General features: G+C 44.0%; 1 protein-coding gene across 2 annotated transcripts in view; it reads left to right on the plus strand.

The window, feature by feature from the left end:
* Nucleotides 1–27938, plus strand: part of Polq (DNA polymerase theta) — a 67996-nt gene extending 40058 nt beyond the window's left edge. Inside the window, exons 17-31 of one of the 2 annotated variants that reach the window (XR_007592955.1) lie at nt 693–836; nt 2475–2671; nt 5610–5850; nt 9551–9744; nt 12178–12315; nt 13439–13613; nt 14511–14637; nt 15168–15289; nt 17889–18073; nt 20221–20332; nt 22610–22734; nt 23730–23883; nt 27108–27223; nt 27621–27796; nt 27850–27938. Coding sequence is in view for 1 of the 2 variants with exons in the window: in XM_050148901.1 (XP_050004858.1) it covers nt 693–836; nt 2475–2671; nt 5610–5850; nt 9551–9744; nt 12178–12315; nt 13439–13613; nt 14511–14637; nt 15168–15289; nt 17889–18073; nt 20221–20332; nt 22610–22734; nt 23730–23883; nt 27108–27223; nt 27621–27734 (2144 nt within the window). In the remaining variant the exon portion in view is untranslated. Of the gene's footprint in view, nt 1–692; nt 837–2474; nt 2672–5609; nt 5851–9550; nt 9745–12177; nt 12316–13438; nt 13614–14510; nt 14638–15167; nt 15290–17888; nt 18074–20220; nt 20333–22609; nt 22735–23729; nt 23884–27107; nt 27224–27620 lie in introns of both variants that reach the window. The other variant, XM_050148901.1, reaches the window with a different exon arrangement.

The raw sequence follows: 27938 nt of genomic DNA on the forward strand, positions 1-27938 counted from the left end.
TGAAAAGCTTACACACACCTGCAAGTGATCACCCAAATAATACATCTTTACAATTACAGGGTTTTTGCCCGGAAAGTATTGTGCTGGCTAGTGTTTTGTCATCTTGACATAAGCTAGAGTTATCTGGGAAACAGAACTTCAGTTGAGAAAAAACAAACAAAAACCTGTCTCTCTCAGATTGCCTCTAGGCAAGTCTGTAGGGCATTTTCTTGATTAATGATTGATGTGGGAAGGCACAGCCCACTGGGCCATTCCCTCTCTAGGAGGGTGTTCTTTCTGAGTAGTCTAAGAAAGCAGGCTGATCAAGCCATGCAGAAGAAACCATGATCTTTTCTCCAGCTCCTGCCGTTAGTTCCTGCTCTGCCTTCCCCTGGCTATAGGCCATAAGCAGTAAGCTGAAGCCAGCCTTTTCCTTCCTCCAGTCACATGTTTGTCACCACTGTAGGGTCCTAACTAGGACAAACAGCTTGTTTTGTTGTTGTTCTGCGTGTTTTGGGGACACAGTCTAGCCATATAACCCAGTCTGGCATTGAGTTTATAATCATCTTGCCTCTGCTTCCCAAGTGCTGAGATTGTAAAGTGTGTGCCACCATGATGGGTGAAGTAAGGGCTTTGGTTGTCACAGTTTTAGTAGATCACTTGATGCCTGAATGTTGGCGATCTTGTGACAGTTTTACCTCGGATTCATTTAGTCAGCTCCCCTCAGGAAACCCCTGGTGAAGATGACGGCTTTCCTGTCCACGACTCTGACGGCATTGTGGTCGTTGGGCTAGCAGTCTGCTGGGGTGGAAAGGACGCCTACTATCTGTCACTGCAGAAGGAGCAAAAGCATTCCGGTAAGGCATTGGCACTGGGCTAAGCCACATATGCGCTATGATGTCTGTTAAGGCAATTATTTTTTTAAATTATTTGAGAATAATTTTCTGATATTGTATAGACTATTTTTAGGATTAAAATATTAAGAGAATAGCAAATGTATGCATAATCACATATATTAGTTAGAGTGGATCCCTCTTTTCCTCCCTTTATCCCTCTGTTGGGTCCAAAGTAGGCTACAGAAATGGCAGTGTTACTGCCAATGTCCTAAAAGACAGTTTGGGCTCAGCTCAGGCTGGACTCTGGGTAAGCAAAAACCTAAATTCAGCATTCCTCAGAAATGTTGGGTTTCTCTTCGTCAGGAAAAGCCAGTACTTCCTCATCTGCCCCCTACAGCCACCTGTCTCTGGCAGTGGACATCTGGTTGCAATTGACTCAAAGAAGCCTACAGCTAGCAAAACCTCCACACTAGTTTCCAGGCTGCTCTGGCCACCACCCCACCTCTTGCTACTCTTAAATCCCAGGCTGTTCTTGCCCCACCCCACCCCACCCCCGCGCATTCCCTTAAAACTGGCAAACCTTTTCCTACTTTGTTCTCAGCCCCTAGTAGACAGCCTAGCAGTTTGAATTCCCAGTCAACCTTTGTGTCCACAGAGTGGTTGGGTTGGTGGTTTCACTGTGCCCTTGCTTACACCCTCCTTCTGTTTCTCCTTTCTTGTGGTGTTGAGGACTGAGCTCGGAGAGCCCTATACCTGCTAGGCAAGTGTTCTTCCCTGGAGCCATGCCCACGGACCAGAATAAATGCTTTTAGAAACATCCTCTTTGCACCGTACTGCCTGCTACAGGAGGCCATTAACAAGGGGCTATAGCAGTTTCTTATTTATTTATTTATTTATTTATTTATTAAAGATTTCTGTCTCTTCCCCACCGCCGCCTCCCCTTTCCCTTCCCCCTCCCCCAATCAAGTCCCCCTCCCTCGTCAGCCCAAAGAGCAATCAGGGTTCCCTGCCCTGTGGGAAGTCCAAGGACTACCCACCTCAATCCAGGTCTAGTAAGGTGAGCATCCAAACTGCCTACTTCTTGGTCTTTCTCTTCCTGTTCTTGGGTCTGGGGTTCATCCAGGGCCAGTGCTGAGCTAGAGAACATGGTTGCTGAGGCGTCTTTGACAGGGAAGGATACAATCTAGAAATACCTTGGGATCTGATTACATATCCACTCCTTGGCTATTTGGATAGTAAGGATGGCACACGGTGTTTTACTTAGTGAGATCCTTCCACTTTCTTTGTAGAGCAGTGTGTTGGCTGAGTAGCCACTTGAACTTCTTTTATTTTTGATATAACATTATATGTCTCGCCTTAATTTCTAAAGCGGCTACCTTTCTTGAACTCTGTTCTGAAAATAAATTTTATTGTTAGAAATCTTGGAACTTAGAATCTTTACCCACATAATCACATGATGAAGTAGAATATTATAAATCTAGTTTGAACCACCATGTTTAAATTATGAAGTACTTCATCACGTAGTTGCGATGACCTGAACACACAGGTGTTTGGAATCAGGTCCTTGGATTCCTGACTCTTCTCAGTCTTTCCACTAAAGACTACTGCTTCAAATGAATGAGTCTAATTTCTACATTAAGACTTTGTTTCTCTTCCAAGAAATTAGTCCCAGTTTGGCCCCGCCTCCTCTGGATGCAACACTGACTGTGGGAGAGAGGATGGAGCGCCTTCAATCCTGCTTGCAAAATAAATCTGACAAAGAGCGCACTGTTGTCACCTATGACTTCATCCAGAGCTACAAGGTCCTCCTCCTGTCCTGTGGCGTCTCCCTGGAACCCAGCTATGAAGACCCCAAGGTTCTGTCTTACATGTGACTTTATAGACTGCAACGTCCTTAATGCTTAGATCACTCTGCATGTCCTTAGCCTCAACAGTTTAACTTCACAATTTCAAACAAGATACTTCTCATCCACCCAGAATATATCATTGTGTTCCAAATGCCTCTGTGGGTAAATGCAGAAATATCACAAATTCTAAGTGTTAAAGGTTGTGTTCTTCCTCAAACATTAAAAAGAGGAACTTTAGTTTTAGTTATAAGTTAAGAAGTTTTATACCACAGTAAATTAGAAGTGAACTATGGACTGTTAGGTTTAAGAGTACAATACAAGGGTTTTCAGCTATTGTAAGGGTATAGGAGAGTATAGAAGTGTGGAATAAGATATCAAAAGGGAGTGCTCTTAGTGAAAGATTTATGGCTGCACAACCCTGGCAGGTCCCCTGTCTCCCCTGGGAGACAGATACGTCATGTAGAGAGGGCTTGGGTATGGAGTTTATTTAGTGGGTATTGGGGACAGTGTAAGAGGACGGGGTTATAGAGGGGAGGGGAGAAGAGGAGAAGAGAGAAGGGGGGACAGAGAAAGAGGAAAGAGAAGAAAGAAGCAGGAAGGAGAAAAGGTAGAGAGGGATGGGCGGAGCTTGTCTCTTAAAAGGGACAGGGTACCCAGGTGACAGGGAAGGTCAGCAGAATGATAACACTTAGGGCTTAGAGGCCAATAGCATCACTAGTTCCTGAGAACAGTTTTGCACAAGATCAAAGTGGGATGTTACTTTACGATACTGAGACGTCAAGAAGGGATAGCTTACATTAATTACCCATAGTATACATTTGAAACTTCAGCGCCTTACTGAGATTACTTAAAGATACTCTCATGTCTTCCCATGTGTTGCTAACAGATGCATGAACTATACAGAGTGGAGTTGAAAATTATACTATTTTGACAGTTATTAGCAAAATGTCAAATAGGATATTTCTTTTAGAATTTTAGCTTTTAATTTCTCCCATTTAATTTTATGTTGTCTATAGGCTTGCTATAAATTGTCTTTATTATGTGTAGATATACCCCTTGTATCCCTAGTCTCTCCAGGACTTTTATTATGAAGGGGTGTTGGATTTTGTAAGAGACTTTTCAGCATCTGATGAAATGATCATGTAATCATTTTATTTATATGATAGATTGCATTTACTGATTTTTGTATGTGAAATCATCCCTATAATCCCTACACCTCTGAGATGAAGGCTACTTGATCATGGATAAATCTTTTTGATCTGTTCTTCTATTAGGTTTGCCAGTATTTTATCGAGTATTTTTGCATCTATATTCATAAAGGAAATTCCCTTTGTTGAGTATGTGGTTTGGGTATCATAGTAACTGTGGCTTCATAAATGAATTGGGCAATGTTCCTACTTTCTATTTTGTGGAATAATTTGAAGAATATTGGCATTGATTCTTCTTTGAGGCAGGACTTCACTCTGTAGCCCAGGCTAACTCACCATTGTTAGGTATATCTTAAGAGGAACTTATTTCTGCTGACACAAATAATTCCAGCCAGACCAAATTAAACTGAATCAATAAATGCAGTACTCCTGGATGGCCAGGAGAGCATGGCCAGGAGAGGGAAGGGGGACCACGTGAAACCTGAGACCAGTGTTCTTTTTCTCAGCCAAGGCCTAAATAGCCTGAGAGTAGTTCTGGCCCTCCCTGGGGAGGGATCAGGGCTTGGCAGGCTTCCTGGAGGTGGAGTCTGGACCACGGCATCTCCCAGGGGGAGGGGTTTAGGATGGACACAAGGGACTGGGGTGACACTTCCAATCATCCCAGAGTCCTTGGATATAGGGTGTCAGGGGCCTGGAGTCTTACTTTTGACCAAACAACCATGTAGTCTAGGCTAGCCTCATATCCATAGCGTTCTTTCTGCCTCAGCCTCCCAGTGCTAAGACTGCTTCTGTCAGCCACCATTTCATGTTCAAAATTTCATTCTATACATGCAGAAGAAACAACTGAGTCACCATAATTATTAAAAAGGTTCAGAGAGCTAGATTTGCTTATTATAAATCCAGTTTGTGATTTGTTAGACCTAGTAATAGAAACTACAGGCATCCTAACCTCATGTGGAAACTAACAATAACACTCAAATGGCCACTAGTTCTGGTGAGAGACCTCCCCTTCAGAGGAAAGGCTACTGGTACTCTGGATGCTATCTGTTTGAGTGTGTGTGGTATACGTGCATACGAAGGTCAGAGGTCAGCCTCAAGTGTCATTCCTCAGCAGCTTTCCACCTTGTATGTGACATTTAGGTAGATTGGTTGGCGCTGAGATTGCATGCGATACCACCATTCTCAGCTGTTTCCGTGTGTCCTGGAGACTGAGCTCTGGTCCTCAGGCCTGCACAGCGAACACTTTACCAGTGTGTTTACCAGTTATCAGCTCCCTCCCAGCCCCTGGAAACTAACTTTCCTTGGTAAAACATGTATGCACCACTTTTGATGTTCTATGGTGATGCACGCCTTTAATCCCAACCCTCAGGAGACAGAGGCAGGTGATCTCTGTGAGTCTGAAACCAACCTGGTCAACAGAGTGAGCTCCAGGACAGCCAGGGCTACACAGAGAAGCCCTGTCTTGAAAAGCAAACAAGCAAACAAAAAGAACTAAGTAAACCTAAAACCACAGAGGCACATCTTTGTTATGTAGCTTAGTTTGAATCAGTCAGAGTAGAGAAACCTTCATCTCCATTCCTAGACACATGCCTTCGTTTAACTGAGAGGTCCATGGCACCCAGGCTGCTGCGGGACCAGGCCAGCCAAAGCCCTGCAGGGTGGAAGGAAGGACCACTAAGTGGTCTTAAGTGGAAATGCAGTAAATTACAGCGAGCTTTCTGTCTTCCCATTTTAATGTAAAAATGCAAAAGAGGCTTTGAAGAAAATCAAACAAACTATCTAATTGCTGTCTCATTCAGGTGGCATGCTGGCTCCTCGATCCAGATTCTAAGGAGCCGACTCTTCATAGCATAGTGACCAGTTTTCTCCCCCAGGAGCTCCCGCTCCTAGAAGGAATAGAGACTGGCCAAGGAATTCAGAGCCTGGGGCTAAATGTGAACACGGAACATTCTGGGCGGTACAGAGCATCTGTGGAATCCATTCTCATCTTCAACTGCATGAATCAACTCAGCTCTTTGTTGGAGAAGGAAAAGCTTCACGGTAAAAGCAGCAGGGTTCATGGCATTTTATGTTACAGCCTGGGATAATAGATACATATCATTAGCCACGTTTTGATCACAGGTGGATAAATTACACATTTTATGCAAATCCTCTGTGGTACCTACTGAGGGAGCCAGCAAACCTGGGCTTTTGTTTGTTTCTTTTCCCCCGTAAAAAGCCAGATAGTAAATACTTTTGACTTGGAGACATCATGGTGTCTGTCACAGGTCCTCAGTCTGACGCTGATCACTAGAGGAGCCATGGACGTGTCAAATGCTGTGCTGTCTTCCAATAGTTTACTTGCAGCACATGCACTCGGTGCTCACTCCTCTCGACTTGCTGGCCCCTGGCCTTCTCATGATTAGAACTGGTGGCACCACATTCAGTAGTTGACGATTATATATTTGAATTTTATCAGATGACTCTATTCCTATAACAGATCTTTCATATAATTTAAAATGGAACCATTTTCTTTTTAGAGCTATTAATGGTTTCTTTAGCAAAGGAAAGTCATGTGGTTCTCCTTTTCTTTCATGGCACCATGGATTTGTTGAGAAGTCTGCTGGTCCAGGATAGACTTGGTGATTTGAGAGAGTATAACAATGATAAATAATGAAGACGGTGAAGGACCAAAGTTGTCATCATCATGAGGAAATGATATCGTGGGATCTTTGCCTGATCCATAGATAGCCAGAAAGAGCAGAGCAATGTGCTGACTATGTATGGCTTGAGTTGGGGCTGCCTCACTTACTAGACAGGAACCTACACCAAGCTTCATGTCTGGTTCTTAGGAAGTTGCTGTAAAGATTGATGAGGCATAGTACATACTTAAACTTGTTGCTATGGTTATTTTACCTCTGCTACAAAACCTCTCATTCTCCCAGCACTATAGGGCAGGATTATAGAGACTAAGTCCACACTGACTTGTATGTTCATAGAGGATGTTCTTCTGGGGTGATATCCGTTAGCAGCTCCTGTGTAGACAGGAGCTTTTTCGTTTTAACCTCAGCCTCTTTAAGCCAGTGTATGCTGGTCAAGGAGAGGAAGACTGGCCGCCGTGCCCTGACAGTGCTCCTGCATTGTGCTCAGTAATGCTGGATCACAGCTTCTGTGCCCTCTTCCCGTCTGCCTTTGGGCAGGTGACCAGAGAGTCTCATTCCCATTGACATCTCAAGATCATGCTAGGATCTTGATCTGTAATTTTTAGGTATTTATTAACTATTTGAATTATGAACAAGGCATGGAGGCACTTGCTCTGATCCCAAACACTTGGAAGTCTGAAGTAGGAGGGTTTGGATTTTGAGGCCAGGCTGAAGTAATGAGCTATATAGAGAGTTTGAGTCTATCTTGAGCTAAATAGTGAGGTCTTGTCTCAAAAAATTCTGGGATCGGGTGGACTCATGCCAAAAGCAAGCGTGTGGTAGGAGGATGTGAGAGAAGATGTGGAGCAGTTAGTGCACTGTGAAGAAAGGCAGAACTGGGGATGAGGAATAGCCTGACGTGAGAAGCCTGCACTGCCACCTGAGTCCATGGTGATGTCCGGGCCTTCACTGCTGCCCAGGGCCTTGTCTAGGTCCATGATCCTACTGCAACCCAGTGGCCAGTGTTACCTCCTAAGGCTGTGCAGCTGTCTGTGGTCTGTACTGCAGCCCAAAGCCATGTTGGTGTTCGAGGGCCTTGCTGAGGCTCTGTCCCTCACTGGCCATTGCAGGGTGGTGCAGGCAGTGCTGGTAAAGTGGGCGTGGAGACCTGGCGCTCCCCTCTCCTGGCCAGCGGGAAAGTTGGCCCTGGTGGCCCTGATGGGCTGAACAGTTCAGCTATCACCCAGATCCACGCTTTGAAGGGTCCACCCCAACATCTTCAGTGCCTGTAAGATGCTAGAGTGCGTGAAGGGGCGGGTGCTGAGCATCTGTAGCCACAGACTCCATGACTCAAGGTGGCAGCAGGATATCTGAGGGTCGCTACCAGGGTCCAGTGTTGATGGTGTAGCAGAGGCCTTGCACTAGACTACTGGGCACACCGCAGCTTCCAGTGCCAGCAAGATGCGGGAAAGAGGAGGAGTGGAGCGGTACCTACGCAGAAGGCTGTGGTTGATAGAGGAGCAGGTCATTGCCCAGAGGGGTCAGAGAGATGGTTTTGTTTTCTTACTTTTTAAATTTTTCTTGGGTGAGGAGGTTATAAGAGTGGAAGGTGGATATGGAAGGACTTGGAAATGAGTGGGATTGGGGTACATGATGTGAAATTCCTGAAGATTCAATTAAAAATTATGTTTAAAAAATGCAAGGACTATGGTCCAGTGGTGGCGTGCTTTCCTTGCATTTGCTCAACAATTTATCGGCAATTCTTAGGACTATCTAGATATAGAGGCAATTTATTATCTACGAGAAAATAAAAAATCCAAGAAGACTCTAAATTTATTTTTTTTTTACTTTGATCATTTAAATGTACCCTAAAAGTGCTTTATTCCTATGTAGTTTAAAAAGTAGGTGGTAGGGAGTGTCACGTGTGTTCTATACAATGTTAAGGCGTTCCCAGTTATAGGACCTATGGAACCGAAGGACCTTGAGAAAAGGGAGGATTTGGGAGGCAATGTGGGAAGCTATTAAAGTTTGTTTATAAATGATTGATTATTTGGGATAGAGATGGCTCTGAGGTTAAGAGTGTTTGCTATTCTTGCAGAAGACCTGAGTTCAATTCCTAGCCCCACATCAGGTGACTCATGAACCTGTAACTCCAGCTCTAGGGAGTTTTCTTCTGGTCTTTTGGACACTTTGCAGTCACCCGCACATACCTGCAGATACCCACACACAGATACTTCAGTCACCTGTACATACCTGCAGGTACCCACACACAGACACTGCAGTCACCCACACATACTTCAGTCACCCGCACACAGACACACGACACAGCAGTCACCCACACATACCTGCAGATACCTATACACAGACACACAGACAGAGCAGTCACCTGCACATGCCTGCAGGTACCCACACACAGACACACAGACACTGAAGTCACCCGCACATGCCTGCAGATACCTATACACAGACAGACAGACACACAGACACTGCAGTCACCCACACATACCTGCGGATACCCACACACAGACACTGCAGTCACCCACACATACCTGCAGGTACCCACACACAGACACACATATCATTAAAAATAAATAAAAGTAAAATCTGAAAAATACAGTTATTTCAAATATACTTGTGTAGTTTAGTGGCCTGCAGACTCCCTTCTCCTCTTACCCTCCTGCCTCTTGGATAGGTCTATTCTGAAAGCTGGCCTTTCCCCCTGGAGAGCTGCTTTATATTAGGTAGGGATAATTATTGGTAAGGGACCATGTCTTTACTTAAGGTGTCTTGTTCTCATGTGCAGCCGTTATATCCTTTCTGAATGTTTTGAACAGAGCATGTTTTCTGAGTCTTAGAAGAAATGTCTCTTTTGGTCCAGACTACTCACAAGATTGCCAGCTTTTCTACTCTTGCAGATGGGGATAGCATCCTGTGCTTAAATGACCCATCCTTTGTCACCTTCCAATGGTCTGGCGACCTGTTCTGGAGATGGGGTCTGAATGACAGCTTGGATAACTGCTGTGGATTGTCTGAACCAGTTCTGGGTGGTTTCAGCAATGCCAATGGACCAGTTGCTTAGGTGATGGTTTTACTGTGCATGTTTTCGTTTTCCCTTTCAGATATTTTCCGTACAGTGGAGATGCCCTCTCAGTACTGCCTGGCCTTGCTGGAACTGAATGGAATTGGCTTTAGTACCGCGGAATGCGAAAGTCAGAAGCATATCATGCAAGCCAAGCTGGATGCCATTGAGACTCAGGCCTATGAGCTAGCTGGCCACAGCTTCTCCTTCACAAGTGCAGATGACATTGCACAGGTAGTGTCGTGCCCCGAGAAAACTGGGAGGAACTTCTGCAGTTAAAGTGACATGTGTCACAGCACACCGCTAAATCCCAGCACGTAGTGAAATAAAACAGGTGGAATGCATGGGGGATAGTGTTGTCGCCAGGGGACCAGTTGTCTCTGTATTCAGAGGTGAGGTGGTAAAGGAGGCGTCAGTGTCCTTGCAGGTCTGCGGGATTGGGGGAGGCACCCTCCAGTCACCATCGCTCTGTAGTGAGGTGGCGGTCCACGAGCAACGGTATAGCTGTGTCTTCATGACTAGTTCCCACATCAGATGGGACTCACCCCTTCTCTGCTCCAGCACCTTTTGTCAGGAAGGCAAATTGGGGATTGTTCTGAGATGCAAATTTTTATAACTTTAATGAAACATTGACCAAGTCACTCCTGTTTTATTGTTCCAGGTTGGTAGTCTTTCTGTTTTCTCCTCTGACCATATTCTTTCCCTGTCAAGGGAAGTTGGAGTTGGCCTTGGGTGGGGGTGTTTATACACTGGAGAGCACCAACTGTTCTGTCTCTGTATGCAGTTCAGTAATGTAACATTTACTCGAGGTCACAGGCTGCACAGTCTGGGTTTGAATTCTGCCTCCTCCATTCGTTAGCCAGCTGCACGACCTTGGACTGGAGCAGTTAATACATCATCTCCTTATGTCTCTGTTTCTTCATCAGTGAAACGGGAGTTGTGATTTAAAATGCCTCATATGGTTGTGGCAATGATAAATGTAAAATGTATACTTAGCGACTGTCACATAGATGGTAAATGATCAATAACTATTATAAATCCTAATAATGAAATGGCCCATTAGTCTAGAGAGTTTTGTATTTTAAAGAACACGAGAAGCTGTTTTTCTGAAGTCTGTATTTTATCTGTAGTGGGTTAAGTAGTGTGCTCTCAGGGCTTTCTTTGTGAAGAGTAGGGTATGTGTGTGTGTGTTTCAGAATTTTGTAGCCCAGAAGCCTTCAATTGTAGACACAGTAGACTGTGTACAAAATTACACAGGACACTTACAAAAAATAGAACGTGTAGGTTTCAACACAAGTGGGATGAAGCAAACGTGAGTTTGTGCCTCAGGACCAAAGCAGGTGAACCATTTAGGTCATATGGGATCCCTACCTGTGTGAGCTTGGTTTCTTGAGTGGGATTTTACCAACCACTCACTAGACTAAACTTCAGGCTTTTGATGCTATTGGCTGCTGCCTAGGTCTTGGTTTTAAAACGAGGTAGGTAATTTATATGTGAAAATTCACAGTTAATTCTGAAAGTTTCACCCAAGAGAGAAATTTAAGATAAAGAACTAAATAGATAATGTAGCTCTTTGTGTTGTCTTAACGAATTGTTCGTCTCTTCTAGGACTTTGTGAGCGCTGACAGTGTTCCACATTTCCTCTTCACTGATGAGATTTCTTCTCCTATCCTGTCACTCATATACCTCTATTTCTTGATAAAATAGAGGCCGGTATAACCTAAGAAAAAATTTTAGTATAACTCTGTTCCATTCAGTTAGAATTTAACCAGATATTCTTTAATTTTCCTTGCTGGATGTGCCAATCATAATTGTATGCATGCATGTGTTTGTATTTGTATAACACAAAGTTTGAGGCTGTGTAGTTCCTGACCTGTATTGTAAGTCTCAAGCTGTCATTGATGACAGTGTCCAGGATGCCAGCCACTGCCACTGTTACAACTGGGGAAGCACAGGATAGCATTCTCTCTGCTCCTCAGCCAACTTGTGGGACAAACATTTCTTGTACTTATATAAATTGTTTCCATTTTGGGAATTATTACTGGGGAGAAAAGTTCAAGATTCATTAAAAGCTATTCAAGTTATGTAAGCAAATGAGTAAATACAGTAACTCAGCTTCTGAATTGCCTAACTTTAAGCCCCTCTAATTTGAGTTAGTGAGGGTTTGGCTACATGGGGTCCTTGCCCGAGTAGGCCACTCATTAGCCTTCATTTATTGCCATGTTCGATTAACCATTTCTCCTAGCTTTTGTGTCTAGGGATTTCTGTGGCCCGGTGCTATGCTGTGATCAGGTGACTTTGCTGATTATCACTGTGGTAGTTAAATGCAGTAGCCATGTGAGTTGTCCTTCAAGAGGTCTTTAGGAGCACTCACAATCATCAGAGCAACCCAAGCCTCAGTCAGTAGCTCAGCCGTCGTTGCTTAGCGCGGGCATGCATGCCTGTGCTCTTGTAAAAGTCTCCTGATAGCTTCCATTTCAGGACGGACAGCATGCCTGAGAGGCCTGGTCATGCTGTTGTTTACTAAAAGTGATTGCCCAAAGAAACATTCTTCCAATCCTCACGTTAAACTGTAAAGTTTATAGTTTTAAAATACTTTTTAAAGGTAGTTTCTGAATGACAATACTTATAATTTGATTCTTGACTGAGAAAATACTAATTTTGCAGGTTCTATTTTTGGAACTGAAGCTACCACCAAATGGAGAGATGAAAATGCAAAGCAGCAAAAAAACTTTGGGTTCTACCAGAAGAGGGACTGAGAGTAACCACAAGCTGAGGCTGGGACGACGGTTCAGCACTAGCAAGGTACTTTGGGGTACTCACAGGGCAGAGGCAAAACTTTTAGCTTTTGATGCCATGAAACAGTGCTGATGGCATCAAGAGCCACATAGCCCACATTAGCTTACCCAGATTCAAGCCAGCAGACTGCTGGTGTTCAGAGCCCTGTAATGTCTGTGGAGGCAGCGCAGCATGGGGTGTGGCTGCCTGAGCTCACACCTGCAGACACTGTTTACTACTGCCCAGTGTGCTTGGGATTTCGTATTCTATATGAACACAAAAAGTGTTATAGAAAAAAATACATTTTCCATGGATTTCTATTTTTGTTTTATTTATTTATTAAAGATTTCTGTCTCTTCCCTGCCACTGCCTTCCATTTCCCTCCCCCTCCCCCAATCAAGTCCCCCTCCCTCGTCAGCCCAAAGAGCAATTCTTTTAAGACTCTTAATCTGTCATTTTCAAAGGAATTTTGCTAGTAATTATCTATGAACCTTGCACTAATTGAAGAGGAGGAAAGAAGTGCTTGGCTTCTTGACTTCCCACTGGGAAAATGGGGCTAGAAAAATGTAGCCACGTAGTTGTGGAGCTTCCATGGGTTTTTGAGCCTGACATCAGTAAGAGCAATTCATCTGCCCTGGAAAGTGTTCACAGCTCTGTTTCCTAGACAACGCTTTGTTAGTCTGGCTGGCCCTTTTGGTGCCTTAGTTTCTAAGGGCCATGGCTTAGAAACACCTGCTTTTAAATAAATACCTCCTGATTTTCTGGATATGGAAACCCCAAATTAGGGCAAGAATGAAGACTACTAGGATGTCTCTAAGCACTGCAGGTGGAGGAGGAAAAGTGCAAAGGAAAGAGGTGATGTAACTCTTGGGGAGGCGGATGCTCCGTGAAAACTGACATTCCATTGATTTTGTCTTAAAGGTAGCTATAAATTGGTAGTGTTAAGTATTTCCATGTTGCTGTCTTGTAAACTGTGCTTACAGATTTACATTTTAGTGACTTCTGAAATTGTCTAGACAATGATTCAGAGTTGTTGATGTAGGATTTATCAGACTGAATTTTGAGATGTCTTTATTTATGCGAGAGACATTCCGATTTGTCATTGAATTTGGTAAAATTCCAGCCTTAACCTTGTTATATTTCTTTCCAGGAAGTGTTAAATAAATTAAAGGCCTTGCATCCTTTACCAGGCCTGATACTGGAATGGAGAAGGATTAGTAATGCTATTACCAAAGTGGTCTTCCCTCTGCAGCGGGAAAAGCGCCTGAACCCTTTTCTCAGAATGGAAAGACTCTACCCTGTATCACAGTCACACACAGCTACAGGTGAGAGATACGAGATACGAAAAGACTTTTATATGTAATATTTGTGATGGCCCAGGGACCCAAGTCCATCCCTTGTGAGGCTCCACTGCACTAAGAGAGCCCAGACTGTCATTGTCCCCGCCCCCCCCACCCCCAAACACAGCTAGACACCACCTGGACACTAGGAAGACCAAGGGAGAGCATTTGTCTGGCTTGTGCCCCCTCCCCAGCTACCAGGCAGCTTTGCTCCTTAGTGTGTCTGCTGCCTGTCATGCTGCCGTGGTCTTCCTCTTGTGGACTCAGTTTCCCAGGTTGCTTCCTGTCACAGCATTGATTATTAGAAGTAGCTTAATGAAGAACATGATATCGCAGCTGATTACTTTCAGAGTGACCTTGTGCTCATCCTATCACTGCTGGTCACAGGAATATGTAGAATAAATAAATATAAACCAAGTTTAGCATTATCAAGCATGCTTTTGAAAATCTTTCTGTTACATTATTAGTGTCTGTGTGTGTGCACACGCATGCATTAAGCATGTATGTGTTTTATGTCACATCTGTGGGAGTCAGTTGTCTCCTACTGTGTGGGTTCTGGAGTTTACCCTGGGTTGTCAGGTGCTCCTACCCACTGAACCATCCTGCTAGCCCCCCAGCTGGATTTAAGAAAGATCATGAGCTGGGAGGTGGTGGCGCAGGCCTTTAATCCCAGCACTTGGGAGGCAGAGGCAGGTGGATCTCTGTGAGTTCGAGGCCAGCCTGGTCTACAAGAGCTAGTTCCAGGACAGGAACCAAAAAACTACAGAGGTACCCTGTCTCGAAAATCAAAAAAAAAAAAAAAAAAAAAAAAAAAAAAAAAGATCATGAGTCGTTTGGTTGATTGTCAGGTTTATTTTTCTAATTTTTTCTTCTTGTTTTTAGGACGGATAACCTTTATAGAACCTAATATCCAGAATGTGCCAAGAGATTTTGAGATTAAGATGCCAACACTAGTAAGGGAAAGCCCACCCTCTCAAGCTCCCGGCAAAAGCCTGCTTCCAATGGCCAGGTAGACGTTATTTCTGAATGGATATTATCCCTTTGTGAGCACAATGGCTCCGAAGGACCCTGTCATATAAAACAATGCAATGCATTCAAGTTTATATTCTGGACCTGCCATTTGGTCTAGACGGTATCCATTTGAAATTCTATGTGAAGCTGGTCAACAGTAAAGGGTGGTAGACCTGCTTCAAGGTAGTAGCACTGTGTGCTTTAAGTCAAATATGGAAGTAGAGAGGCTAGTTGTGCCAGCACCACCCCTGTCCCCATGTGTACTTGACAAGATAGTTTGTTTACCTTGGGTCTGGTTAGAGACTTGTGGAGTTAAAAGGGGCATGGGGATGGATTGTCCCAGGCAGTCGAGGAAGGCGATTACAGAAATGCCTGCATGTCCTACTGAGCGTTTGCTCAGAGAGATCTAATATCTTTCTTTAAAGTGGGCTTCAGGGTAGGCCACGTTAGGCTTCTTAGGTGGAAATCAGACCTTCTGTGCATCTGAGATTCGTCATGTTTCAGCCGATGATTTCATTTGTACTGCAGACGACAAAGTAAGAAGTTTTATGGCCCACACCCTGGGAATGGGGCACTGACGGAAGAGAAGGCCTCAGAGAGAGGGGTGCCATTTTCAGTGAGCATGCGCCATGCCTTTGTGCCGTTCCCAGGTAAGGTGGCTGTATGGTTGTTTTAAAGGCACTGGGAGGCCTGAATTATGAGTAGGATTCAGAAGTGTGCATTATGGCCTCCATCTTTCCTGTGCTAAATGCTGCCCCACCCCAGTACCGCTGTGGTGCTCAGTAGCTGCTGAGTACTGTTTGGAAACCTCTGCATAATGTTCCGTGGTTTCCTCCGTTGTCTTGGAAGAGCAGAGTTCTGGGTTCCTGTTTATGACTTGTTTGCCCCTGTGTGTCCTGCTTTCTGTTCACGTCTGCTTGCTTCCTGTTGCTGAGTGACTGCCAGGACAGCTGCAGCCTTAAGTCATAACCTGTTTGTCTTCAGAACACCTGGAGATTGTAACCATGACCGCTGGGCCCATCTTCTCTTTATCTTGCCAGTGTGTGGCCCTGGTAAGTGAGGTGTTTTAAGTTCTGTCAGAACTTCCTTCCATGTCTGGTGAGCTAACTCTCCTGACAGTATAAAACCATCAGCACGAGAAGTTCAGTCTAACCCAGGGAAGCAATGAGCGTTCCTCAGGCCCAACTGTTTCTTTCCTAGGTGTAGAGGAAAGAGCACGCTGGATTGAAATGCTGTGCTGCACAACAGGGATTGGTGTGGAGCATGCTCAGACTCTGATGTTTCCTAGTAGCCATTGTAGTTTCCCAAGTTCCAGTATTTGAAAGTTCTCTCCAAATCCCACAGAACACAGAGGCCTTTGTTTAAAGTAAATGTGTGGGTGCTGGGCGGTGGTGGTGCATGCCTTTAATCTCAGCACTCAGGAAGCAGAGGCAGGAGGATCTCTGAGTTCAAGGCCAGCCTGGTCTATAGAGCGAGTTCTAGGACAGGCTCCAAAGCTACAGAGAAACCCTGTCTTGAAACAACAAACAACAACAAACAAAAGGTAAATGTGTGGTGCGTCAGGAGCGTGGTGAGCACAGAGGCCCAGGAGGCTCCCGTCAGAGGCTCGCCAGGGCTCTAGTCATGCGGAGACACCTGTCTGGAGGAATCCAAGCACAGGTCTCTCTCCGGGTGCTTGGTATTTGTTTAGAGTTCATAAAATTTACACTTGAAAAGTAGACCCACGTGCTGAAATTGTTTCAGACATACTCTTTTTTAACTCCTTTAAATGAATTGAGTACTAAAAATGCCTTAAAAAAATTCCTTCATCTCCTTTTTTGAAGGGTAACATATTTGTAACCCGCTTTAGCTGTGAGGGGCCTGTGGATGTCCTGGTGCTCATTCTATGCGCACAGCCTTCCTGCCAGGTAGACCCAGCTCTGGCATCAGTTTCTGAGATGGGAGGGAGCAGCCCATCCCGCAGGGTTTCTGGAGGTGCTCACATTCAGAAACTTCCCAGTCGCTGACCTCATTCCCTCCCTTTTCAGTGACTGCTCTTCAGTACCTGCTCCTTGCTTCTAAAGCAGTCACTGCACAAAGTAGCTGCTGTGTATTTGCGAGGATTCCTTTTGCAAATATGCGTACCTTTTGCTAAGTAATCTTTTGACTTTCATCTAAGAATTATCGTTCTGTATATACTTCTGTGTTTGGGCTTTTCAGCTATCATTTTCATATTAAAGACTTGTGCTTGTCAATAAAGAAATGGGAGTAGATGGATGTGGTAGTGCACACCTTTTGTCGCAACAGAAGCACACAGTGAGCCCTTGTCTCAAAGAAATGGAAATAGAAAGCAGCTTAACCTGTGTGTGCTCAGTTTGCACCATAATCTATGCGCTTGTTTGCAGAGTCACAGACGACAAACAGCTTCATTTTGACAGTGTCTAACTGCTGCCGTGTGGGAAAAAAGCTGACCTTTGCTTCCCTGAATAGCATCCAAGTGTCGCTTGCACACTTGCTTGAGTGTGTTGTGCAAGCTTCTGGATGCTGCTATTTTAAGTGAGGAAAATTTATTTCTTGCTGTAGGTTTCATTTCCATTCCTCTTATTATGAAATTCTGCATTCTTACTATATTTGAGGTTCTGTGTCTTGATTATTTTAGTGAACTTATAAAGTCTGTTATTGATTTATAGCTACACTTTTTATAATATGGCCACTTGTCTTTGGTGCTAGCAGTCAAAATATCTCCGTGCTTTGATCATACTTTTGTTTTGCCTTGCACATCTAATCAAGTTATTTGTAATCCTCAAGACACTTGTCTTACTCCTTTAGGAACTTCATTTTTTTAATGAATAACTTTGTTGTTGAATTAAAGCACACTTAACATACACTTACTAAACATCAATTTTTCTTTTACTTATTTATTCAACAGTCATTTCTTCAGGGTATATTCTATGATATGATTTTCTGTATAACAGAGGGAAACTTAAGTCTCTCATCCCTAAGGAGTGGGAGAAGCATGAGAGAACTGTTTTAGACCGAGCTAGGTGGTTTGGGAACACTGAGGAAGAGACATATCAGGGGTGACTTGATATATACTGCATACAAATGAAAACCTGAAAACATGATGATGCGCAGAAACGAACTGTTTCTTACTTAAAGTAAGGCTTTAACTTGGAACATGTGACCATAAACTAATAAAACTGCATTCCTATCGTGTTTCTAAGTTGTCTAGGGAGCTGTGCTAGCTGTTAAAGTAGCTGTGCTTTTCAGGTGGTTTGATTTTGGCTGCCGATTACTCTCAGCTGGAACTGAGGATCCTGGCTCACCTGTCACGTGACTGTCGCCTCATTCAAGTCTTAAACACTGGAGCTGATGTTTTCAAGAGCATTGCTGCAGAGTGGAAGATGATCGAGCCTGACTCTGTTGGGGAGGAGCTGAGGCAACAAGCAAAGCAGGTGACCCTAGTGGGCATGCTTCCTCCAGTGAAAAGGATTAGTGCTCATGGCGTTTTAAGTTAGCCATTAGTTTCAGTTGAGGGATGATTTCTGTCTGGATCTTTCAAGTCACCTTCATAGGAATCTAGTTTGTCTTGTGGTGTTCATTGTAGGTTTTGCCTCCTAAACAGAATAGAGCAAACCAGATAAACTAAGGTCTTTGGGGCACTCAGTGTCAAGAAAGCCCTGTGTATTTAAGTCTATAGTGTGGCTAGTCATGGTGCCTGGCACTTAGTAGGTGTTTACCTGCAAGTGGCAGGTGTGGTGGAGGAAGTCTTTATACACGAGGGAGAATAAGTTTGTGTGTGTGTATACATAATCTCTCATCAGCAAATGTCTTGACAGAAAGTTCCATATTTTCACTTTTATGTTTTCTTATAGCATCTAGCGAAAGTGCATTATATCAAAGGTAGTTTAATGCTTGTGAAAGTAGAATTGGATTGTCAGAGCCTGAAGCTGTTCAGCTGCTGTTCTTGCACTGTGCAGGGTCACTGTCAGTCACAGAGGAGTCAAAGCCCATGTTCACATTCCTGGCTAGATTAGTACTAGCACCTCCTAACCACACACCCCGAGGGACATCAGACGCCATCTTCCAGCGACCTGTTGTCGGTTCACTGTCTTCCTGAACTCAGCTGGCATGCTGGCTGTGATGCTTCCTCTCACCGGTGCAGGGTGCACCAACACCTGCTCCACTGTTTGAAAAGCTAGCTCTCCTCTTCCTCTCCATTAGCAAGGAGCAAAGCCTACTAAACAGGTGAAGTGTTTCTGATTCAGCCCCATAGCCAGCTCTTGAGATAAGCCTTATTTATATCCCTGTTTGATGGATAGAGCAGGGAACAGACACAACATTAGAGATTTGTTTACACTCAGTTTAAGTGGTAGAGTCAAGAGAAGTATGGACCGCCAGAATCCAGGGTGATGGCTGTCTCTCCAGCAGCGCTTGCCTCATTCAATAGTGAACCTGCTAGAACAATGCGTGTTCTGCCTCGACGTGCGCTGGGTGATCCAATCTCCACATCTTGCTGAGATCAGACTGCGCAAAGTGGTACAAGCTGATGCAGACAAGCAGAGTGGGCCAGGATTTTCTCAAAACAGCGTTAGAAGCCAAAAGGAAGAATAAATGGAGGTTTAAAGTGAGAAAGCTCTTGGCCAGGTGTGATGGCACATACTTTCAAGCCCCAGGACAGAGCAGACATGGTGGTCAGTCTGGTCTACATAGCAAGTCAGGCCAGCCAGAACTACATAGTGAGATCCTATCTCAAAACAACCCTACCCCCCCCCCCCCCAAAAAAAAAAAAAACCCTCACAAAATATTTAAGAAAGGAGGATAGGTTCCTTAAGTGTCACATTAAAAGCTTTTAGAATTCTGATCAGCATTTAATGCAATTTTTCTTTTAAAATTTTATTTACCATTCATATGGAGCTTGCTTTGTGTCCATTTCCTAAACACCCACAAGTCATGATCCAAACACTACCGTCTTTAGTTTTGGATGAGAACATTTGGCTACAAAGAGGTCAGGTGTCTATGATGAGATATACATGACTTCAGGCAGGACTTACTGTTAACTAGGTAGCTCTTTCCCATCCACCACTTCCAAGATTGACCCAGAAGGTTTATATTTAACCTCAGAGAATTTTGCACTTTATGGAATGTGAGACTGTAGGCAACTGTGAGTTGTAGGTGTTTCTTTCCAGTGAAGTTTCTCCGATTATCAAATTGTTTGCGCTTATCCATGGGCAAGGAGAGGTATATTTGTAAAACTTGCTTCAAAGACTTCTAGGCACTTCCTTAGCAGACACTCCTGAGACACGCTAAGGAATGGTGGTGGAGAAAGAACGAACAGAAAGCAATCTTCCTAGTTTGAACTGCTTCCTTCCCCCATTCAAATTTGCTTGTATCTTCACACTCACACATGCACACAAAGTAATGCTCAGAGGCAAAACAAATGTTTGCTGAGCACCCATTTCTGTGTGTCCAAAACTGATCTAATTGTGTCTGTGCTCACTATGAAGTAAAGAGTTCACCAGGTATCAGTCCTAGTGAACATGTATGCTTACACTTTGTATAGTTACACGCTTAGCTAACTGAGTGTGATGCCTCCTTTCAGATTTGCTATGGAATCATATATGGGATGGGAGCTAAATCCTTAGGAGAACAGATGGGCATTCAAGAAAATGATGCAGCTTGCTACATTGAATCTTTCAAGTCCAGATATACAGGTAAGACATCTAAACTAAGGCTCTTGTAGCTACTCACCACATTAATTAACTTAATATTACAAAATTTACTAAAATCTGTTAATCAGAAGTTTTGGTCAGGAATTATTGAGGGCAAATAGAATGCATTATTATCATTACTGCATTGTTTATTAAGAGCAGCCTGTTTCAAGAAAGGAGAGTTAGATGTACTATCGGGCATGCTTGCTGTCGTGCTGTATCCTGTGCCTCCCCCCAAATATGGACACTAGCTTTAGATTGATAGTAAAATACTTACGAACTCTGAGTAACTGTTATAGAGCAGTTTGGGTACCTTGAATTCTCTCTCTTATTTTTTTGAGACAGGGTTTTTCTGTAGTTTTGGAGCTTGTCCTGGAAGAACTAGCTCTTGTAGACCAGGCTGGCCTCGAACTAACAGAGATACGACTGCCTCTGCCTCCCAAGTGCTGGGATTAAATGCATGTGCTACCACTGCTTGGCTATTTATTTCTAGACAAATGGATGTAGTCATGTTCAGTACTTCACTAAAATACAGAAGATCAGGAGGTGAGGGAGGGAAAACTGCAGTTGGGATGTAATATATGAGAGGAGAAAGAGAAGGAAGGAAGGAAGGAAGGAAGGAAGAAAGGAAGGAAGGAAGAAAGGAAAGGAAGAAAGAGGGTCAATCAGTGGCCCCTGACAAAGCAAAGCTTGTGCTGATGAGGGCTCTATATTGTGGTATGGGACAATTCTTTATTCTGTCAATTATGTTTTAAATAAATGCTGATTGGCCAGTAGCCAGACAGGAAGTAGAGGCAGGGAAATGAGAACAGGAGTATTCTGGGAAGAAGGAAGATCCCTTGGGAGTCTTGACCAGACCACCAAAGAAGCAGGATGTGATCTGCTTTGCTGAAAAAGGTACTGAGCCATGTGGCTAACATAGGTAAGAATAATGGGTTAATATAAGCTACAAGAGCTAATAAGAAGCCTGAGCTAATGGGCCAGTTTATAATCTTATGGAGACCTCTGTGTGATTTTCTTTGGGACTTGCCGGCTGCAGGAACTGGGCAGGACAGAAACCCCAACAGACAGCCTGCTCCTCCTGTTACAGAAAACATGCCACTGACCATGTATCAGAAACCCTGTTGGAGAAAGGCAGAGGCAGAAATGGAAGGCTATGGAGTGATGAAAGGGGTCTTTCATGGACAACTCTGAACCTAAGCCTCACTTTTTACACTCAGTGAAGCTGGGAATCCTGGCCCTAGAGACTTGCTGTTGAAAGTCATGGTTGCTCTACTTTGTAGACAACTCATCATGTTTGAAACAGTCATGGGCCTTGTAGAAATAGTGTTAAATGAGAGACCGACTCATGTTCTCACAGAACTCAAGTTCCTTCCAACATGCTCATCAGAGAGCAGCCATTAGGAAGGGGAATGTATTTATTTCTCACCTTCTCAGATCTTCCAGTGCAGTGTCCACTCTAGTTTGTGGATCGATTCCTGTCCTTGATGTAAAGGCTAAGGGAAGAGGAAAGGTATCTGGAAGTAGTATTGATCTTCTGATGGGCCCACAAGGGAGAGTGAAGTAATCCTCAGTGGATCTGGTCACCAGTTTGGCAGTTTGTGCTCAGTAGCACCTACTGTTGGGTTAAGATATATTTTTTTTTATTTTACTACCCCCTGTGTCTGGATTTTTATTTTTCCCCCTCAAATTTTAGTGAAAGTTGCTTTGATACTTGCAAAGGTAGGTTTTGTTCTAAGTAAGTAAAAGGGCAGACATTGCTGGATTAGACTTTGTCTAATTAAACAGGATGATTTACAGGATATATGCAACTGCCTCAAAATAAAACACACATTTAGGAGAGTCTGAGTGAAAACATTTCCACTAGAAAAGCAGGGAGAAAATAATCTTGGACACAGAAAACTCCTTTGAGGAAGGACTGAAGAGGAGCCACTAGCTGAGGCACAAAAGCATCCCTACATCCCTAGATGACCATGAACCCCTAAACTTGGAGTTGAAATTTAAGAAGCAGGAGTAAGATATAAAGAAGGAGAGAGGGGAAGAGACTAGGAACCCCACTTTCAGGATCACATGGACAGGACACCTGCAAGTAAGGCCCTTCATAGGTTAGAAGGTAGATGGACACAGAAGATCTGGCAGTGGCACTCTGACAGATAGAGTGTGGGCTGCGATGAGCAGTCAGAACAAGAACCAGGAGGTATGGTGGGTTTGTTGTATTGAAACAACCAATGACACAGAGCGTGGACTGTGGTTGTAATTGTTTCTGTATTTTCTTTGCAGGGATTAATCATTTCATGAGGGACACAGTGAAGAACTGTAGAAGAGATGGATTTGTTCAGACCATTTTGGGAAGACGTAGATATTTGCCAGGAATCAAAGACAACAATCCTTATCATAAAGCCCATGTATGTTGACATTTTTCTGAGTTTTGACATGCATTTTTCAGCAGAGTTGGCCATTAGTTTTCAAAAGGGCTTCTGGAGTGACGGCACAGTTTAGTGTGAACATCTGCCCACTCAGACTTCAGCATACTAACTACTAGCCGTGGTGACAAGTGATAAAAAACACCTTTCCCCAGTGCTGGGGTTGAACATTCGGGCATCAGTCAGGCCAGGCAAAAGCTCGCTAATGCTGAATTACATTCCCGTCTTCATTCCTGTTGGTTCTCCTTCCCTCCCCTAGCTTTGAGAGAAAGTGATGGCTTTCTACTGCACCCCAATGGTTTACCAGGCCTCTTCTACTAGTTTGTTCCTGGTCCCAGATAAGATTCCCCAAGCCTATTATATCTTGTCAGCTTTCCACACCTTCTGGCATCTTTTGATTACTCTAAGAGACTATTTCCCTTGACACTCTTATGTCTATTTAGAATCAAGAGTATTTTTAGGAATAAATCTTTAGAATGAAGTTTGTAAAGAGCCTCAGGGCTCTAGCTCTTCTAGAATAAATGGCAGCATTCTAAGTGCAGCAGAGCTGGGGGACCCTAACTGAGCACTGAAGATTTTTTTTTTTTTTTTTTTTTGGTTTTTCGAGACAGGGTTTCTCTATGGTTTTGGAGGCTGTCCTGGTACTAGCTCTTGTAGACCAGGCTGGTCTCGAACTCACAGAGATCCACCTGCCTCCGCCTCCCAAGTGCTGGGATTAAAGGCGTGCACCACCACCGCCCGGCCAGCACTGAAGATTTTTAAACCAAAACAATCCAACCTGATGCTCAGTCTAGTCTCATGTGGAAGGCTCAGAAGGGTGGGCTAAGGATTGCTATTTTAGGATGAGACTTCCCTGTTGGTGTCCTGGGTCACATCTCAGTCTAGAATTCTGGCTGTAGACATGACCAATGATTTGTGAGTACTGAGGCCCAATGTGAGGCCATGCTGACTCATCATTAAGCACCTGTTTTTTATAGGCTGAACGTCAGGCCATCAACACTACAGTCCAAGGATCAGCTGCTGATATTGTCAAAACAGCCACAGTTAACATTCAGAAACAATTAGAGACCTTCTATTCAGCCTTCAAATCTCATGGTCATCGGGAAAGCATGCTCCAGAATGGCCGAACAGGTTTGTCTGCCAACTAGGCACTTGCCAGATCTAACATGGTGAAAATATTTGCACCCGAAAGGGGGGTATGAGGAGGGCATATTTTATATTTTACTTCTAGGAATCCTCAAATATTTTGGTGCCAGATGTCTTTATACTCTTGGAAATTATTAATGATGCCAAGGAGTTGTTATATAGAGAGATCATATATGCTATAGTTACCTCATTGGAAATTAGATTATTTTCAAGCTTGCTTTAACATTTTTTAAACAATAATATAATTCAAAAGAGGGGTGCTGAAGAGATAGTCCAGAGGTTACGAGTGCATACTGCTCTTGCAGAGGACTTCAGTTCAGTTCGCAGCATCCACATCAGGAGGCTCACAGTGGCATCAACACCTCTGACCTCCTCAGACCTCTGCATTCACACACACACATACCCAAAAGTCAGTCTTTAAGATAATAAGTAACAAGTTTTTATGAAAGTACGTCTTTTTGGATCAGAGAAAAATCAGTCATGGGGTACTCTATTTTGCATTTCTATTAGTCTCTTTAATACCTGACTTGTAAAAAGATAGATTCCTGCTTCTGTACCACTTTTGAGGTGTTTTTTTTTTTTTTTTCTTTTTTTGATTGTTTTTGGTTTTTCGAGACAGGGTTTCTCTGTGTAACAACATTAGCTGTCCCTGAACTCACTTTGTAGACCAGGCTGGCCTTGAACTCAGATATCCGTCTGTCTCTGCCTCCTGAGTGTTGGGATTAAAGACAAGTGTCACTACCACCTGGCTTTTTGTATCACATGACCTGTGTCCCTGAACAGCCCTCTCTGAAGTCTACAATGATAAACTCCAAGTCTTAGGATGCTCATGTATTTCTTCCCATAACGTGGGGATTTGCGCCCTTATCCCAATACCGCTGGTTGCCTTGCTGTTGATTTATGAGAGATAACCAAAAAGGCAAACCCAGCAAAAGCAGCTAGGCTGCTGTAGGAAGTCAGTCTGACTGTACATGCAGGAGTCAGGAGTCCTCTGTGGCTCCAGAGCACAGTTGATGAAGTTCCTATTTGTGACCCCAGCTCTCTGAGGTGACCTTACCACATAGTCTTTTGCTAATGCTGTCCTCTTTGCTTCTGTTGTTGCTGTTGTTATTTTCAAGGTCCTTTCAGGTTCTGCTCCTTGTTTCCTGGAGAAGTCATTTGTTGTAGTAATCACGCAGAGCTTTGCTCCCCACGTCTCGCTTTCACTTCCACTACCTCGTGTCAGTGTGAGTGAGACGTTAGTCCATGGCCACAGCCTTGGTTTTAATTTCCTTGGAGAAAGCTGAGGTTTAGGGCACACAGGGCAAGGGTAAGCTGTTGGCCCTAGGCAGAAAAAATTAATAGCAACAGTTCAGGATGGAGTTTGCTGCTTCCAGAAGAGCTTTGTATAGTTTACAGAAACTATGTAGAGATTTAGAAGTAGATGTTTGTAACCTATGGGTTGAATGTAAAATCATCTAGCAACACTGCATCCCCTGAATAAACAGCTGTGTGACTTCCAGGAGAGCCGCACCAGCAGGACTCACAGCTGCACCTGTGCGCCTGGGGTTGTCCCTGAAGATGGTGTCATGCTGAGTGCTAGGAGCTATAAATCATGAGATTAAGGGGCAGTGAGATTCCCAACAAGGCAGAGGACAAGAAACTCACTTGCTGCACTCTGAGTCAGAAACCTGGAGCCAGGGGAAATAACGAGAACAGAATTATGATCAGAACGGAGAAAAACGAGAGCATCTGGACCAGTGCTTCTCAGTTCCCCAAGGCTGTGACCCAAACCATAAAATGATTGTCATTGTTCCTTTGTAACTTTAATTTTGCTACCATGTGAATTGTAATGTGAATATCTGATATGAAAGATTTCTGATATGAGGCCCCTGTGGCAGAATCATTTGACCCCAGAGGGGTCATGACCCACAGGTTGAGAACTACAGATCTAGATAGTCCCCGTGGTTAGTGGGCACCATGGGGCAGGTAAATTTCAGCCAGGCTGGCACACAGACAGCTTTGGCACCCTGTTTGAAGCAGCTGTAGGCTTAGCTGTCTTGGTTCTCAAGCTACCTCTGAGCAAACTCAGGCTACAGAACATCGGTGCACTTACAGGACTTTATGGCAGAAGTGCAGATGTTAATGGAAGGGGAAACTTCTTGCTGGGCATGAAGGATAAGTAGGAAATGTCTATGCCAGGAGGGAAGGACTGCTGTGACTTGGGAGCTCACAGGAAATGCCGTTGCTATGAGGGAGCCAGTCTGCTGTTGGCCCTGCTAGTTAGGGAAAGGAGTTGAGCCTAGGACAGGGCTTCTTCACCACTTTACTAGACACTGACCTGCAAGTTGGCTGGAAATCCAGATCCTTGCTATTAAATGGAAATACTTTAACCTGCAATTCCTGGTACTAACAAATGTACCAAGTTCTTATGTGGACATAGGTTTGGAAATGTCCAGAGAGCACAGTTCGTCAGGAAAACACAGATTCTGTGTGGCACATCTAACCACATCAAGGCACCAGGAAAGCCCTTATGAAACATAGAAACATAGCCTGATAAGAATTGACTCTGCTGGATGAGTTCTATGATGACATTTAAGATAGTCATCAGTCTGGAGGGGAAGAAGTGGGAAATGGGATTGGTATGTAAAATGAGAAAAGATAGTTTTTTTTTTTTAAAAAAATAAGTAAATTTAAAAAAATCTTAGCAATAGAATGAACAAAATTGTGTGGAAAAACATTTTTTAAAAAAGGAATTGGCTCTGAAGCTAGGCAGTGGTGGTGCATCCACTTTATCTCAGCACTGTGAAGACAGAGACAGAAGATTCTCTGTGAGTTCGAGGCCAGCCTGGCCTACAGATTGAGTTCTAGGACAGGCTCCAAAGCTACAGAGAAACCCTGTCTCAAAAAACAAAGAATTGACTCTGTTGACTGGAGTAGTGCTCGGGCCCTATGCCACCTGGTGCTGACATGCATTGGGTGAAGGAATCCATAGGAAGAGAAGAGGCTGGATACTCAGGAGAAACAGGCTGGACAAGTCTTGATATTCCGTCTATTCCTTCTTTCTGTATGTTATTGGGGGTTTGAGTTCCCCTGTTGGTAAGGCTAGAGAGCTGCCAGCTTCAGTTCTCCTGACAGTTCCAAGTCCTATGTGTTTCAGTATATTAGTTACAATGTCATGTTTTCAAAATTATTAAGAACAAAGTCGTTTTCTATTTTTCTTGGGGCAGGATTGTTGCCAAAGAGAAAACTTAAAGGGATGTTTTGTCCTATGAGAGGCGGCTTCTTCATCCTTCAACTTCATGACGAGCTTTTATATGAAGTGGCAGAAGAGGATGTTGTTCAGGTATGTTTGCGTGCACTGTACATTCTGTAGGCAGCAGATGGAGGGGTCAGGAGGACTGGTCCTTTGCCATGTGCGGTGTATTTGGACCCGCTGTAGCACAGGCTGGCTGTAAATGTTGAGTCCCTACAGGGAGAAAAGCTAACTATGCTCAGCTGACTGAATGTAAGGGGACCCTGATGCAGAGATGATTGACTGGGAAACAATAGCGATGAGTCAGGCTTGCTCTGAGGGTTTCCAAGTTCTGAGCTGCTCATCAGAGCAGGGCAGTCTGTATACCTGATTTATTTAAATACCACTGAATGCAGAGCGCCTGTATGGCTTATCCCTTTCTCAGTGAGTGAACTGGGAAACATCCGTGGGCTGGGCGGCGTTTATTAAACCTCTTCTTTGTTTGTAGGTAGCTCAGATTGTCAAGAATGAAATGGAACATGCTATAAAACTTTCTGTGAAACTGAAAGTGAAAGTGAAAATAGGTGGCAGTTGGGGACAGCTGGAGGACTTCGATGTGTGATGGCGCAGGTGACCAGGTCCAGCTGGGGAACAGCTGGAGGACTTCCATGTGTGATGGCACAGGTGACCAGGTCCAGTTGGGGACAGCTGGAGGACTTCCATGTGTGATGGCGCAGGTGACCAGGTCCAGCTGGGGAACAGCTGGAGGACTTCCATGTGTGATGGCACAGGTGACCAGGTCCAGTTGGGGAACAGCTGGAGGACT

Source organism: Alexandromys fortis, unplaced genomic scaffold (assembly GCF_014885135.2).
Source record: "Alexandromys fortis isolate MF-2015 unplaced genomic scaffold, M_Fortis_MF-2015_v1.1 scaffold_4, whole genome shotgun sequence".
NCBI lineage: Eukaryota > Metazoa > Chordata > Mammalia > Rodentia > Cricetidae > Alexandromys > Alexandromys fortis.